Source organism: Stylophora pistillata, chromosome 6 (genome assembly GCF_964205215.1).
Source record: "Stylophora pistillata chromosome 6, jaStyPist1.2, whole genome shotgun sequence".
Classification (NCBI taxonomy): Eukaryota; Metazoa; Cnidaria; class Anthozoa; order Scleractinia; family Pocilloporidae; genus Stylophora; species Stylophora pistillata.
The window spans coordinates 24,500,962-24,516,151 of NC_142524.1; the positions used below are offsets into that span (position 1 = coordinate 24,500,962).

The 15,190-nt window shown below is 37.7% G+C and overlaps 1 protein-coding gene and 1 long non-coding RNA gene across 3 annotated transcripts; one reads left to right on the plus strand and one right to left on the minus strand.

Annotated features, from left to right (window-relative positions):
- Positions 1–1,216: 1,216 nt before the first annotated feature.
- Positions 1,217–3,539, plus strand: LOC148728943 (uncharacterized). The gene is made up of 2 exons (XR_015988808.1): positions 1,217–2,534; positions 3,356–3,539. It is a non-coding gene; the product is annotated as an uncharacterized LOC148728943 (long non-coding RNA).
- Positions 3,468–14,147, minus strand: LOC148728944 (dehydrogenase/reductase SDR family member 7-like). 2 transcript variants are annotated; one of them, XM_088725305.1, is made up of 7 exons: positions 13,499–14,125; positions 13,076–13,197; positions 10,267–10,459; positions 9,149–9,198; positions 8,457–8,573; positions 5,924–6,087; positions 3,468–3,916 (listed from the first exon to the last, which is right to left on the minus strand). In XM_088725305.1, the coding sequence occupies exons 1-7, from the start codon at positions 14,073–14,075 to the stop codon at positions 3,871–3,873; spliced, it is 1,269 nt and encodes a 422-aa protein (XP_088581431.1). In that variant the 5' UTR covers positions 14,076–14,125; the 3' UTR covers positions 3,468–3,870. The 2 variants fall into 2 exon arrangements, with proteins under 2 accessions (XP_088581431.1, XP_088581432.1); XM_088725306.1 differs by lacking the exon at positions 5,924–6,087 and having other exon boundaries at positions 13,499–14,147.
- Between the last annotated feature and the right edge of the window lie 1,043 nt (positions 14,148–15,190).

Here is a 15,190-nt window from a genome sequence, read left to right on the forward strand (position 1 = left end):
TTGTTATATAATTCAAAATAACGGTATATAGACATAATAAAGCCCACCAATCTATTTCATTTTAATTAGTCGCGCGCATGGGGATTAAAGCCGCACGGGAAATGTATTGGTGGGGATCGATGGAGCCATAGTAAAAACGAAAAAAGCCGGCAAGGCTGTTCCATTGAAAATAATTTCTGAATTTTGGATGATTCGTTTAATTAACATAATCGGCTTAAATCCTCCGCCATTTCTGGGTGTTGCAACAGCAGATGGGTTTGAGCACTGTTCGGTTTCTTTTGATTTCTGCCTTCATATATTAGTCATTTGAAGATGAAACAACCTGCAACATATATATTTTTTCTCGACGGCAAAAAGTCAACATATTGTAATAAATTAACGTAATAGTTACGTGTTTATTCTAAGCATGATGGAAATTAAAGAATACAGAAAGACATTGACATATAGAACTATATATAATAATACATATTTTAGTATGTTTAAATGAGAATGGCACATATAAAGCAATTGTAGTTAAGCCACAAAATTAAACTTTCAATTAAGGAAGTCTAACGACGCTCTACGAAGAACACAGTTTTTACCTAGAGTTGATTATTTTAAGGTTCGTGTACTATTCTCAGCATTGAAAACTAGTTCCTTTCAGTTGAATAGAAGGCACCGCTTACGCCAGCTTTTTAAAGGTATTTAAATATCTTTCTCTCCAAAGTAAAAGAACCTTCCTTTTGTCGTATATGCAATTTCATACATGGCTTAAATAATTGCATATTCCATATGCTGATATCAAAAGTAAAGATCTTTTCTTTTAATCACCTTCGGACTTGATCAGTTGATTATAAGAAAATGTGGTCATTTTACTGCTGTTGCAAGTTTTAAGTTTTAGCTTGTCAAACACTATACCAAAAGCCCATGGGTCGAGACACAGGCTGGCCTCTCTAATGTAAATGTATACAAAGTCTAAAAAGAAACACACATATTATTATCTCTTTGTCGGACACTGTGGCACTGTTTTCGGGCCAAGATAAAAATTTTAGCCGTTTAGCCCGCTCACACGCTCGCATTTTCAGACTCTTTAATTTTATCGTAATTTTTCTCAGTTTTTAATGTCTCCATGTACTCCAAAGTGAAAATAATAGTAATATAGTATATGCTATTGGTTATAAATATGTTTTAGACCCCTCTCAGATAGAGTCATTTAATCCTCGCTTAGAGGCTCCGGCTAAAATGACTCTGAATCGGCCCCAAAACATAATTAGACCTTCTGTTAACGGCTTTTTTCCCTTTGATCTAAACACATTGACGCAATTAATCTCCAAGAATATCTCGTCTGGATATTTGAACCTCCGTTAAAGTTAAAGATTTTTTAATGAGCGCCTGAAAAGTAGTAACAAAGGCCAAGGGATCTTAAGTAAAGTAGCTCTCGTAAACCTGTTTACGAAAATGTCTCTTTTTAAATTTAAAATGTGTTAAAAACGTACCAAAGAAGCAAAAATAATAACGACAAAAAAATGAATGCTTCTTGACAACAGCAGGTGCTGATAACAAACTGAATGTGCTTTTGTCTCTCCATCAGGCAGAAATTAGATTAATTACGTCAATAAAACTCCTCGGGAACATCAGTTGTTCCGACGAAAGAATAATATTCTGAGAACAAGGCCAGATGAGCCAGCTATACGGGCTCAGAAGCTGCTGTATTAGTCGTCTGCGAGGTATTGATGAAGAATTCCTCCGATGTCGTCAGTGAACACGCCAAGAGTGGCTGTGAAAAGTCAGGAAACTATATTTTTTAAATCCAACATGTTGCTTGTCTGTTCCGGCACATATGGTATCGTGAATCATTCATTTCATTTCATTTTTACGCGTTTATGGAGGAAGGAGGGATCTGTAGAATAAGTATACAGTTAAAAGGCGTCACTCGTCTTCAATGAATTCTTCCTGGTCTTTAATTGGTTGTTTAAGAGACTTTTATAACGAAAATAAACTGCACTGGTCTTGACAGTGCTCACAAACAGAGTGAAAAAAGAGGGGGCTGAATTTTCACATGTACAGCCCCTCCCGCCGAATCCTGCTACAAACCTTTCTAATTTCGACATGTGTATCGACGCTCAGCTTAATAAGGCGATAGAAAGTATAAGCCGGCCGGGTCGAATGTAGCTAGTAATTCAATAATACAGAACATAAAAATCCATTAGTAACAGACCGCGCGCCGGAGAGTTCAATTAAATTTTATTTACCGTTTGACTTGTACTAAATTTAGAAGTCGATAAATGCCAAAACTAAGAAATATAAACCCCTCGTTAAAGCGATCGATCTAACAGTTACGTCGCTCTAGGCAAAGGTTACACATTGATTAGCATCCGCTGTTTTTCACCATGAATAAGCTGTCAAAATCTTTGGGTTTTCTGTGCCTCATGGCTACAGTTTTATTGCAGACATTTTTTCAGGATAGTGAAGCTGCCATACCTGTTCTACCATGCCAAGGGAGATCGCCTTATTGTCCTACACATAAGCCCTTTTCACTGAGCCGGGAAAAGAAGGTAACTCAAGCATTAACATTCGTTTAAGCACTTCAAATTGGCAAAGCGTGAGCTGAACATTTTTAATTTCTCTACGACAAAAAAAAAAATTTGAGCACATGTATTTCTGGTAACAGCCGGAGCTGAATAGAATTATAATCTTCAGTTAGGACAAAAGTAAAAGGACTAAATCATCTTGGTCCTGGTGATATACCTCAGTCAACTTTCTTTCTTATTTTCCGCCTTAAAGAATAATCCTAGTTCTCAAAACTCATTCAGAGTAGGGATTAAGGTTTGGATCTGTTTGGTTTAAAAACTGACTGCGATGTCCCTTAACCTGTTACCGCTCGAGGTGATCAATCGGAAATTAGGATTTTCTTGCAATTCTCCTAAACTCTTCAGTGAACAGGTAGTGAATAGAAAGAAACAAGAATATTATCCACTAAGTTTCTCTATAGGACATCATACCTCAATCTCCGTGATGGCTGACTGAGAAATGCTTGAATAATAGTTGTTTCTCAAGTTTTCCTTTAAAATTTTTGCGCGGGAAATCGGCGCAGTGGGCCAAAATTGATTCCTTGGCGCATGCTCGATGTTTTACCACTGTAGCTGTATTGTGGTCTCGTAAAAAAAAATTGCCCTCAGGGGCTATGAAAACGGGTGAAATGCAAAATGTTTAACCATCAGTTAGAATAGGCTTTTCAAGTACAATCTGGGCGCTAGCTGGCGTCGCGCGTCAAATTTGAATGTACAGAGACAAAAAGAAATGAAGTTTTTAATTTTTGATCGGTCACTTCTGTCATTTGAAATAGCACGTTTCATTTCAAATATTACTCTTTCAGGCAGTTGAACATCAAAGACGCATTTGTGAGGCCGCACGTACTTTAAACTGCGAGAGTGAAGAACCTCAGTGAAAACAGCTGGAAGATGACGGACGCCATTAAGGAACACCTGTTTAGTTGGAAGTTTTGTTTAATTAGAAACCCTCTGTCGCTTAAAATAAAGTGAAATGCTTAGTTTAAACAGCTTGCCGTCTGAACTGTTTTTTACAAATTTTAGAAACCGCACAAGTTCTGAAAATTTCAATCATTTAGCTTCAGTAAAATACCTCCTTCGCTAGCGAAAATAGTTGAAAGTGATCCTAAATCTAGAGGACAGAAAATGTTCTCTGTCCAAGTTAACAAAAGAAACTTACATTTTCGCTTCAACCCATTAAATTAAAGCTCGAGATCGTAGGACTGCGCGTAAAATTCGAGATTTCCAACTATTTACAATGTGTGTGCATCATTAACAGCACAATCCTAAAAATAATTAATTCAAGGAGTGGCAGTTTTAGAGTCTGGGACCGAGCAGTTACTCAGGGATCTTCATGGTTCGTCTCCTTCCAGTTCCACTGTACCCACCTGAAAATCAATGAACAAGTCCAATCAATCAATCAGTCAATCAATCAATTAGTGATAAAATAAATTAGAAAAAAATGCTGCCTTATATCAATCAATATATAAATTAATTCCATGCGAATTAAACGAAATTAACATCCAAATTCTATTTTGGGTAAACTGGGGTCCTTCTGCGCAAATGACGTGATTAATTCCCGATCCAAACTAAAAGCCTATATTTTGTCACAGATTATTTATATGGGCTCAAAACTGTTTCGTACATCATTACAGCAAGTGAAAGAAAATGTTTGAGACAAGTTAAAATGGGGAAACCAGTGAGTATTGAGGATTGAAATGGAAAGAAAGCCCAAGAGAACCTAAATATAGTAGGTTTTATTTGTAGAACCTCTTCAAAAGAGGATACCACGAATGAAGCCCGGGAAAACGCTCATGAATGAATCGGGAAATTTGCAGTTTTTATGGACCGAGACGAAGTGGAGGTCCATAAATATGCAAAGAACAAGAACGAAGCTAATACCCAGCTATCTTCACTGAACAAGCCTGGTCAATAACGGATTTACTGTTACAGAAAAAAAATTTACTTTATCAAGAATCAAGAATGACTTGTTTACAACGAGAGCCAGGAAAGAAAGCCAACTGAGTTTGTAGCACAATAAAGCCACTAGAATCGTCTATATTTTCTTTGTTTTGACTGTCCTCTAGCGATTTTTTCTTCTCCATACAAGAATTGCAAAGTTAGTACTGCTTCAAGTTTGTTTTTGCCCGGGATCAAAGCGGGCAATCCCAAGGAGGCAAGTTGGGCCCATCATGCCCGCTCGAGTGTCCAATCAGAACACAAGATTCGCTTCATATCGCCCGCGGGCGCTTCCAGCGATATACTAACAGAACTTACTATCCCACTACACCTAGACGAGTACAAATAAAGCCTTAGACGAGTACAAATATCACGCGGTATTTGTACTCGTCTATTGTAGTACCGGTTAAACAAGTTTTCTCGTATCGCGCAAGGGAAGAATTGGATTGTAGTTACGAAAAAAAAAAAAAAAATGGCGGACAATTTGAATCATACTTCCGACGACGGAGTCAGAGTGGCTGGTAAATATAGATCCAAGTTCATTAGATGAATCGAACGAAGAAAAACAGCTTGAAGGCCAGAAAATTTCTTCATTTAATGAAGAAAATAGAAACAGCAGCACAACAACGCGCCAATTCCGTTCCGCCTCGCATACTTCTGTCACGCACTCCCCGTAAATATACATCCGCGAAATTCGCCCTCACTGCAATAACAGTTTGGCGTGTTGGATAATAAATAACTTATTAGACGTTTTGTTGTGTAGCATCGCTGAGTATTTTTACTTGTTATTTGTATTTTGACTCGCCCTACAGGCTCGTCAAAATACGGCACAACTCGTAAAAATACTCAGCGATACTACACAATAAAACGTCTAATAAGATATATTCATTATTCAACTACACTCCGCTGAGTACAAATAACGCCCGAGATGAGTGCAAATATCACGCGGTATTTGTATCCAGAGAACGGGATAGACAGGTTTTTTTCGCATCGCGCGAGCGACGAATTGGACTGAAGTTTCAAAACTAATGGCGGACAATTCAAATTAATTTCTTGACGACGAAGAGTCGGAATGGCTGGCGAATATTGATCTAAGTTTATTTAATAAAACAAACGAAGAAAATCAGTTAGACGACAATGAAATTTCGTCATTTATTGAAGAAAATAGTAAGAGCAACATAACGCGCCAATTCGTTCGCTTGGCATACTTCTGTCACGCACTCCCTATGTGGCGTGTTGGATAAAAAATACCTTATTTGATGTTTTGGTGGGTTGTATCGCTGAGTATTTTTCCTCGTTATTTGTATTTTGACTCGCCCTACGGCACAACTCTTAAAAATACTCAGCGTTACTACACAACAAAACGTCTAATAAGATCTATGTACTGGAAGAGGCAAAACCGATGCAATACAACTGCAATACATGAACTATCTTACCAGTCTCTGACAAGTGGCAGATATTGTGCCAGATATAGTTCTACCAGACGTGCTGGATCAGCGATCCACACTTCATTCAAACAGTTCACCATGGCAATAACAATAAGGTAAGCGCATCGTTCTGTTTTCATGGTCGTTGGAGGAAGTACTAGATCCCTATGAGTCTATTAAGTGGAGCAAAATTGAAATTTTAGCTTGCAACGGCGCGGGACAGACTTTCTTTAGAATATAGAAAACAAGGAGGATTTTATGTCATTGCGCAAGGCTGTGCCCGAAGGAAAATTGAATGGAGCCCAATGCTCTGAAACTGTGAAATCCAGGGTGCCCGGCATATGCTTTGTGTGAAAAAAAGTAAAAATCATGGGTCGCCCAAGAGGAAAAGTAAAACGCCAGGGGCCACCGGGCGCTGCTAGACCACAGCCTTGTCGCGACTTCGTTTCCTAGAGCGTTTTTCGAATCAATGACGAAATACCAAAACCAAAGTAAACAAAACGGCCAATCAGAGGTGAACTATGAGAGTAGTTCCTTCTTTTCGCCAAAGCCCGTCGCGCATGAGAAAAAAATAGGCAGTTAAGGCTGCATATGGCTACTGCTGCCGCATCCCACATCTTTATGAGTCAGGATTGTTCCACAAAGGAAAGATGATTCAAGACACTTAAAAACCAATGGTAACAAATAATCATATCAATATGATACTAGTGACAGTAATAATAATAATAATAATAATAATAATAATTATAATAATAATAATAATAATAATAATGATAATAATAATAATTAAAACAAGTTTAAAAAGTCTCTGGCTGAGAGAAAAGTCTTGAATCTCTTCGGTATTAACAACTGTTCTACAGAGTAGCAGAATTCATCTTATGTCTACATTATTTTGCTTCAGCTTCATTAAGCAGAACAGCAAATAAATTGACGATACATGATCGACCTCCTTAATAATAAAAATAATAATAATAATGATAATTATAATAGTATTAAAAAATAATAATAACAATAGGTGAACAATAATGATCTCTTCTGGGGCTAGCTCAAGGACCTCTCTGTTCCTCTATCTATTATCTATTCTCTATGCTCCAATAATGATTAAAGTAGGCTTCTATTAATTTTAACTTTGATTTTGCTAGTTTATTATAAATCATTTTCTTATTTCATTGCAATTCAATTTTTTTGAGACTTGTTTCATACAACAAGGCACTCCACGTTGTGGATTATTCCACCATTCCACCGTTCCACCGTTGAATAGGGTCACTGTAAACTCAATGTGTCGTATTTCGGACCTTGCTCGCTTCACAAATTTTGCGGCTCTTTTGAGTATTTGTCGCTGATTGAAATGGTAAAGTGTTCCCTTTTCGAATAGGAAAATTTTCTTCAAATTTTCTACGATGTGCAGATCAAACCATTTAGATATTTCTGAGAGGAAAAGTCTTTTATTCAATTTCGTGCCGGAGACGCCACTGTGAAATTATTTTGAAATGATTATCATCTTCTGTGTTGTCAGAGCAGGAATTGAAAAAATTATACCTCCGGATTTACTGGGCATAATTCGCTGATCCGAACGTTTAAATAATATCTTTTCCCTTTAAGTTCGCTCGATGCTCCGATCACACCTTTTAAGACATTTCTGCGAGGTAAAGCTTTGTTTTTTCAAGCGCCATCCTGAAATAATTGTGAGATGCTTATCTTTGTATAAAGTAGTCCGAAACAAAGAATACGTAGCATCAGGAAACTGTACGATAACATACTAATTCCGAGTAACATTCGAAGCGATCCGAAGAAATCGTCAGCAAGCGTTGAGCGACCGAAGATGTCCCGAAACAGACAAACCCAAGAGTGAGGAATATCGAGTAGAACTCGGCAGACTTCGCTTTAGGGCGAGGAGGTCGCTCGTATTCTATCGTTACACTAACTCAACAGGACAACGCTATGGTTTCACCTCGATAGGAGGCTGCAGCTATAAATATGAAGGCTAGCGCGCCTCATGATACTCTCAGAGGGAGGCGCACGAAAAGTGGGAGCCTCCCGCGACGCGCAAGCCATCGAAAAGGAGACCGGGACTGCTCTAATCTGAAGCAGAGCCGAGGAACAAAATTTAACACGTGCGCTCAAAATCTGCTTCATAACAACTCGCATATAGCTGGCAGTTTGCTTAAGTTTTGCTTTGAGTTCTCAGAATACCCGGTCACTCATTTACATGTCATTATATAAGAATAACGTCTATTGTGTTATACCTTTTTCTTCAAAGCCTCCCGACATATGTAAATGTGTGTACGGGTATTCTGAAGTTGCTCCCTCAGTGGTTCTTGTGGTCCCATTCCTCAGCTCTGCTTCAGACTTTTCCTTTTTCCTTCTTCGGTGGCTTGCACGTCGTGCGAGGCGCCCACTTTTCGTGCGCCTCCCTCCGAAAGCTCCATTAGGCGCGCTAGCCACGGCAAACTTACTCTTCCCTTGGTTTCGTTAGTTACATCTTCCTCGCGCAATACTTTATAACAAATAACCTCATCAAAGTTAGATTTCATCAACATACCTTCAGGTTCTCTCGATATGCATTTCGGAAGAGGTTTGTATATGTTACGCCAGGGCATACCATTGTAACACCGACATTCTTATCATAGACTTCCATACGTAAAGTGTTGAAATAACCCTGTGTAAATAATAAATTGTCTGTTTCCTATCTTATTTAAGAATTTTGGTTCTATTTGTGTGGGTTCTTGATTAAGCTTGTTCGATCAAGATGGCTGGATATTGGCCGAATGTTTTGAGTTTTTAGAGCAAGTCGAGGTCTATAGAAAAGCAGAAAAAGAACGATGCTAATATCCAGCCATCTTAACCGTACAAGCTTGGTCAATAAAGGATTTATTATGATGGAAAAACATTTCGCTTTTAAAAGAATCAATTTGGAGAGCTGTGAAACATAGCCAACTGTGTGTGTGGCCCAATCAACCCACAAGGCTCGATTATGTTCCCTTTGTTTTGATTGTCTTCTGCCGCTTGCGACTTCATCACCTACATTACATACATACATACATACGTTAATTGACCACTCCCTCATAGGGCTTTTCAGGGCCATTCTTACAACACTGTAATCAAACTCCCCTTGTGCACTCATTTGATAACCCGATTTTGAAATCACGCTTATGATTTCCAGCCACTCAGTTCAGTTACCATCATAGCATCATCAATTACACAAAAAGTGCAATGTTATTTCAAGTCAATTACCTGAAGTGCATGTTTGGAAGCTGAATACGCAGCCACAAAAGGTGCTGGTGCTGCAGAATTAATCAATGAATTGACATTGTGTTTGGTGTAAATTGTTTTACCCAAATAGTAGAGGAAAAATATTTTATCACTGTGTGAATGCCTTATATTTTATAAAAGTCATGCAAAATATAAGGAAATTTCAAAATGTAAACACCTGTCCACATCCAACTGTACAAATTGGGAAGACAGTATTGGTAAAATATTTATGATATCTCTTCAGAATATCTGATGGGTTTTTGACACCATTTCTAATGCCCCAGAATGGCTTCAAAAATCTGTCACACAAATCAAAAACAAACTGAGACAAAAATGGACCTAAAACTCTAAGTCAGAGCAATTTGCAAATTAATTTTAAGCTTCAACATCCCCCCTGGGGCAGTTTGACACCAGAGGGGTGGGGAATTTGAAGTGTGAAGCCCATCCAGTGTTTTATCTTTTACTATGGAGGTGTTTGTTAAGGTTAAGAGTTCACGTTATTTTTTGGAAAAAAAAAAGGGTCTACAAGAAAGTCAGGGTCACTAATCTCGCCTTTTACAAAAACTTGGCCATCAAATCTGGCAATTGTCAGGCATTTCATATAATTTTGGCTGGAGGGGGGGGGGGGACCAGGGGATTTGAACATACCAGTTTTTTCAAGTTCAAATACCCAGCTGAGGCTGGGGGATGGGGGATGTTGCAAAGCCTTGAATTGATCACTGCTTAAGAGGTGACTATACAACCATGTGTCAGACAAACTCGCATGTGCAGTGCTCTTTGTTTGATGGGGGGGGGGGTGGGTTGGCCATATAGTACCAAATGTTTGTTATTATTTCTGTAGGAGCACAAATCACACATTTCTATATTGCTCAAGTAAGTGATTCTTAAAAAAAATCCTTCAGCTGTCAAGTTGTCAGACAAGAAAAGGGTAGATCGTAAAATGATGTCCTGTCATGTTTGAAGAAAGGATTTAAAGCCTTTAAGTTTTAAGTTCATGTTTTAATACTGAACTTTCAGTACTGTTTTTTTTTTTTTCTAATTTTCCCTCCCCCCCCCCCCCCTCCTCCATCCCCTCTTGAGTGAGATATCACTTAACTTACCATATTTCCCAGAGGCACTACTTATTACAACAATTTGACCATTCCTGTTTTGAACCATGTGAGGCAGAACAGCTTTGGTAAAAGAAATTGTCCCCAGTACATTTGTGTTCAGGACTGGAAAGACCACATCAAAATCACTATCAAATGATAAACCCATCTGTAAAACTCCTGCATTGTTCACCAAAAAATCAATCTGCAGTTTTAACAGAATGTAACAGAATGTATCTGAATGCCATACTGATTAGCCAAGTAACAAACATTACAACTCAATTACAGAACATAATGATGCATAATGGCAAAGAGCTATATAACTGGTGTATATAGCTATTATAACAGTTGGTGCGAGTTCTTTGATAAAAAAAAACTTGTATATATAATATATACATCTTATTAACCAAGCGCGAGGGCCGTACTGGGAGAATATCGGCCCAAGATCTTGACAGTAAGGACCTCGCTGCGCTCGGTCCGTACAAAAAAGAGTGAGGGCCAATATTCTTCCAGTACGGTCCCGAGCAAGCTTGGTTAATAAGAGATTTATTATATGACTGAAGTTCAAAGGGACACAAGTGTGGTATCATCAGGTCCATTCGGGACAGTGCCCGGTCCAATACTGAGAGAATATTTTTTATATATAACAACTTTATTTAAATAATAACATATAACATATTATTATTAAAAAAGGGTTATAGAAGGGAGGAACTTAATCCTCATCGTAAACTATACCCCAGATATAAAAATTTAATACTATGCAATATACATATACATACTGAAACATTTTACATACAGGCATATATCTATATAAATATAAAATCTAAATAAAGAAGACATATCTAAGATAACTATTTTGTTTAAGATTATAACTAAATAATGTATAATACATAGAATAATTTAATTTTTAGTCATAGACCTAGTTAAAAAGTGTTGATTTAAGAGCTTTCTTAAAAGCATTAATTGAGTCAAGTTCAACTACTGATGATGGTAAACTGTTCCATGTGTCGATATGTCTGTGCCAAAAAGAGTACTTAAAGATGTCTGTACGGCAATAGAGTATTTTGATTGGTTGATTTTAGTTATTGGCCCTCTGACTGCCCGAGTCATGTAATAAATATTATATATATTATATATTATATATACATGTTTTTTTCATCAAAGAACTCACACCAACACAAAATGAACAATGCAATTCAATTCCTGCCAAATCATTAAATTTTGTTTAGAGTAGTTCTTGTTATCATTATTCCATTGTTTTTACTTCATAAATATTTTTAGCACATTCTTACATATTCAGTCACATTTTAGCATTCGCCACCTTTTTAGCCATTTCAACTTTTACTACATATTTATGCTAATTTAGACAACTTTCACCCACTTGAAAAGGACCTCTAGGAAGTCAAAACATCTTGCTTTTTTATTGCTAATTTTTAGCTTGAAATCAATCTTTAAGAAATTACTTACAACAACAAACAACAACAAACATTGACTTTATTTTTTTAAAATGAAAGAAATAAAGGCTTTTGTAGCCCGCAGTTAGCAAAGCTATTCTAGGCGGGCTACCTAAACAGACACTGTATAGGCTCACACACACACACACACACGCACGCACACACACTTATAAAATAGATAGTGATGAAATACCAGGATTTTTCCTTTTACTAAAAAAACATATCTTTATCATATGCAGTGAAGATACTATTTTTATTTATCAGGGGTGAGGATATTGATATTGGCCAATCATGGTTGCTAACATGATTGGCCAATTACAAGAGAGCTTCCTGCTAAGGCGAACGGTCAGTTCTTTTGAAATTTGACTTTTTGGAACAGAAAATATATGTATTATTGTCTATATTTCTCCTTTTAACTTTGTATCCGAGTTTCATAACATTTTTGTGACAGACATTTTGTGATAGGTGACCACTTTAATTACACTACTTTGTTGTTTCAAAAATTGATAAAAAAAGTTTGTTTTATGTGGAAATTTCATCAGTATCTATAAAATAAACAGAATATTTCATGGCCACTTGGGGATACAAATTTTATCTTCTTGTGTTCAAATTACAGCTCACGAATGAACAAAGCAAACAAGTGAGAGATAATTACAGCACTCGAAGATTAAATTCATATCCCCACGCCGCCATGTAATATCATCTGTTTAACACCCTAACATTTGTATGTATATTCTCCATACGGTTGTCTATATATTTCCTAAGGTGCTGATAAGGAGAATCTCTTACTCAATCAAAGGCTTCTTTAGTTAGTGATCATTTTATATATTCTCCTGACTTTAATGTATGATTCAGGGGGGAATATTGTAAGGAGAACTTAATCTTTAAGGGTCAAAGGGTCAACAAAGGGTGGGTAACCTGTGGTGAGCTAGCATCCCTTTCAGAGGAGAAGTGGCAATATAGTGTGGACCCTTCAAGGCTCATAAGACTTATGAGAGGGGCATAGGAGAAGCCATTTGGTTTGAGCTCATGATGTAAGGATGGCAAGCCAAATATTTCCCATCTACCATACATGTATGACAACCACTTTCCTTTCCTTTTTCTGCCTTTCTTCTTTTAGCATCAATCTCCTCAGGTCACACAGCCTCTCCCAGCCCTAAACTTCTGTGACCAATTGATACCCTCATACAGGGATCAGTTTTCAAAATGTTTGTCTAGTGTGCAACTCAGACCATGGAGGTCCTACTATGATAGATATTTTTATCTTATATTAATGGCCATTTGGTTACCGTGTCTACACACCAATATAGTACCAGAAGCATTGATAATAATACAAATGCCTTGATTATTAAGTACCTAAAAATTACCTTGCCAAACTTGTGAAGAGCTTTGGCGACGCAGTCTTCATGACAGGAAAAGTTTGTAATATCCAGTGGTAAGACAAGAAAATCGTCCTCAGATGTCAATGGAAAAATCTTTTTTGCCAAGCCTGTACAGCAAGAAAAAAAAGAGCTGTGTTAACGCATAAAATATGCAGTTTATCCCCGAATAATAGCACCATACTGAAGTGGCAACATCCCAATAATGATGGGACAGATTCCAATGTCCGTGTTCATAGACTACCTCTTGCAGTCTTCACAAAGGCTGCCCATTTCTATTTCAACACCTGCTTAGGTGCATCTGAACCCCAATTGCCAAAATAACGTCTTTGTATTGATCACTGTAACTTGCAAATAAAGATCGCTAAGTTTACCGAAAAAAAAAAAAAAAAACCTAAAAGTAACACTTACTCAGGCACTGACTTTTCACTCTGTCTAATTCGTCTTTTCTCCTCGCTGATAGCACCAGTTTAGAGCCCAATTCAGTTAGCTTGTAGGCTAAATGTTCACCTATTCCACTCGATGCACCAGTGATCCAAATCACTTCACCTCGCAATCTTTTATCCGGTGGTTTTGCAAATATTTCGTAGAAATGCAGTATTGAATCACAATCAGCAAAGTAAATCCTCAAAGTATGCAAAACGACAAATAAAACGACACATATCTCAAACAAACCCAGCACCTCCATGGCTGGCGCTGCTACGGCTACCGGAAGTAAAATTGTCCAGAAACGAGTCATTACGCATGTCAGTGGTTCCCAGCCAGCCGTAGCGGGAAATCCTTCTACGCGAGTGGGAAGGTTTCGGCGTAGTCTGTGGTAGATTTTGATCAAGCGGAGTATAACGGCTTTAAAAGTGTTATAGGAGCGGAACTCTGCGAGAACATTTTGCGTGGATGTACTGTGCACTGGAAAAGGTCTGTCAATCGAGTAAGTGATATTGTCACGAAAAACAAAGAAGAACATAAGATTTTTCGCTACATTGGACATACCATACAGGAACTTACGAATCAAACTGTGGTCAAGTTGGCTTTCGACGTCCTTTGTGGTAAAAAGAATGTAGCAGAGGCAAAAGATCTGCTACCTTCAGATATAGCTGCAGCTTCTAATCAGCAAACCAATTTTCATTGGTCTCGGTCAGCGCACTGGGTGAGGTGGTGGTCAAGAGAAAGAATTTTAAAAATGTTTTGTAAGGCCTACACTTTACGAGATAACGAAGAGTGGGACGCGACACCCAATACCAGCAATGCCGTGGAGTCGCTAAATCGTCAGTCAATTGGTGAAGGATGTAGCAACATTGTGGCGCTCATGAAGAATATTTAGATGGAAGACAGGTTACATGCAGTCAAAATTGTTGCAAGTGAACAAAATATTAATATAAGTTATGAGAATAGCAGCCAAAACGAGAAAGGAAAAAAAAGGCAAAAAGAGGAAGCGTTCTCGACTAAGTTTGAGACGAACAAACAGTTCGCTACATGAAAACGAAGCCCAAGTGGAACAAACTCCTCCCGATAAGCGAGCGAAATTAGACAAACGATCATCAAAACGGAAGTTACCTGAAGGAGAAAGGATGATTGGAACACGTGTGGAAGTAGAGTACGAAGAAAATGTTGAAGGAGTCGTTAAGTATCTTGGTTGGATAAAGGGAACAGTTATGGATTACGATAAAGTGAACGGGTATCTCGTTCAATTTCCGGATGATGTGGACTGGATAAAATCTCTAAACAGCAAAGACGTGAGGATAATCAAGTAGGCATTCGTGCAAAAGAACTGAAAATTGAATCAAATTAAGAAAAATCAATACAAGGATTCAGCTAACATTGTCGCCAACGTTAAAATACTATAGGTAGAAAATTGAATTCACTTTGAAGGATGTAGTTTGGCTACAAGACGCTAAATTAATAATTTATTTCGGGGGTTACCATGCACTCTGCGGCATGAAACAGATTGCACAATCGTAACGTCACAAAGAAATCATCAAGTGACAAGAACTAGGTGGCAAGGTAGCCAAATCCGTCTATCACAGAATGTGATAAATGATATGTTAATTGTTCTAGTTGAGCTCAATATATTCAGACAAACCGTTCTGATGAACACTAACACAA

Coding starts and splice junctions, on each gene's coding strand:
- LOC148728944 (XM_088725305.1), bottom strand. CDS start 14,075: ATGTCCAATGTAGCGAAAAATCTTATGTTCTTCTTTGTTTTTCGTGAC. Junction 13,198..13,498: donor AGTGAAAAGTCAGTGCCTGA/GTAAGTGTTACT, acceptor CTTGCTGTACAG/GCTTGGCAAAAAAGATTTTT. Junction 6,088..8,456: donor CATATCGAGAGAACCTGAAG/GTATGTTGATGA, acceptor TCCACTTAATAG/ACTCATAGGGATCTAGTACT.